Genomic DNA, 1,627 nt, shown 5'->3' on the forward strand with positions numbered 1-1,627 from the left:
TGGGGAGCGGGGACAGACGGGGGGGGGTGGGGCGGCGGCCCCTGGCTGGGACTGCTGGCAGCTGGCGAGGGGGAGGGGAGCCCCGGGGGGGCGGCCGCAAGGACAAGTCAAGGAGAGAAGCGGGACCACCGTCCCTTCCACTGGCTCACAGGCTACATGCAAGACCCACTTTCCAGGCACACTCCTGGGGGCCCGCAGGTAACTCCCCACCCCACACAGCCATGCCCAGGAGCACCATGTGTGCAGGTTATGCTGCTGTGTGGGTGCCCAGACTGATACCCAGTGAGAATATCTGCACCGCCCCACCAGAACGAGGAACACCCGGGGCACTGGCAGGTGGGCAGTGGCGCCTGGCTGGGGGCTGAACTAGGGTCTCTGTCCTACCATGTCACTCAGGAGGGGGTCAGTGTGGAGAGCCTGGATAGCCCCTCTGGCCTTCCCAGAGTTACTGCCCTGGGGCGAGGACAGAGAGTGGGCCCCCCTCCTTCTCTTAGACTCCAAACCACTGGGACTCAGCCTGCGGGGAGGGAGGAGGCTACGGGCTCCCCTCAGCCAGCTGCAGGACTGGACTGAGGCCAATCCTGAGGCCAATGGTGAAGGGGGCTGACCCCAGGGATGCTAGCCCCCACTCAGCTTAGGGTTTGATCTGCCCTTTCCATGGCGGGGTTCACAGGGGTGGCAGCCCCCAGCCGCTCACTGTCGCTGGCCCAGGTGTGCAGAGCCTCTGCGTTGCTCTCAAGACAGGTGGGAGAAGGGGGAGAAAGACCCAGGTGAGGGGCAAAGAGGTGGAGGGATGGGGGGTGCAGGATGGGGGAGAGTCTGGGAGTGGGTGAAGAGAAGACAGCCAAGAAAACTGACAAAAGAGAGGAGACGGTCAGAGAGTGAGAGACCCAGAGAGGGAAAGTTGGAGTGAGAACAGGAGGGAGAGAGTGAGATCCGGAGAGAGACTGACAGACGGAGCAGGTAGACTGCTGGAGAGAGTGGGCTCCACGGACACTGCGGGGAGGGGGCGAGGGACCCTGACCAACAGAGACACAGAAAGACAGAGGCCAAGATGGAGAAGACAGGAGTCCCAGCTGAAAGGGGCCAATCAATAAACCAAGACATGGTCAGGCTGTGCGGAAACGGAAAACCAGAAGGTGGGGGGAGAGAGAAAGAGACGATGGAGTCAAGGACAGAAAGACCCCGAGCCCCGAGCAGACCAAAGGTAAGGGAGGAGTGACGGGGAGCCATCGCTGGGGCTGGGGCCGCATCCAGGGCGACGGCCCCTCCTGGCCCACCGCTCCCCACCCCTCCTCTCAGAGGACCTCCCTCTCCGCGTTCCTGCAGGGCCTGCGGGCCTCTGTGCTCTCATATGGCCTTTACCTTCGATCTGACCAGTCACACCTGCTTCCCCTTCTCCCAGGGCCTTGGGAGGTCAGAAGATGCCTCTGGGTGGTGGCCAGGTGGGAGATAGGAGGCTAGGCGAGCAGGCTTCGAGGCCCTGAGGGAGATAAGGGGTACTCTGCAGCCCACTCCCCTCCCTGGGGCCAGACCTGCTGGAATAACTGGCTGGACAGCTCCAGAGGTGGAAGCCAGGGAGGCCGGGGCGGCCACAGAGGACCTAAACACCCACCCCAGCCCCTCC

General features: G+C 63.5%; 1 protein-coding gene across 1 annotated transcript in view; it reads right to left on the reverse strand.

The window, feature by feature from the left end:
* TEAD3 (TEA domain family member 3) overlaps positions 1–1,627 on the reverse strand; it is a 24,323-nt gene that overhangs the window by 16,255 nt on the left and 6,441 nt on the right. Inside the window, exon 3 of the mRNA XM_010848727.1 lies at positions 698–853. Within this exon, the coding sequence (XP_010847029.1) occupies positions 698–853 (156 nt within the window). The remainder of the gene's footprint in view (positions 1–697; positions 854–1,627) is intronic.

The sequence above is a fragment of the Bison bison genome, unplaced genomic scaffold, assembly GCF_000754665.1.
Source record: "Bison bison bison isolate TAMUID 2011002044 unplaced genomic scaffold, Bison_UMD1.0 scf7180017864270, whole genome shotgun sequence".
Taxonomy (NCBI): domain Eukaryota; kingdom Metazoa; phylum Chordata; class Mammalia; order Artiodactyla; family Bovidae; genus Bison; species Bison bison.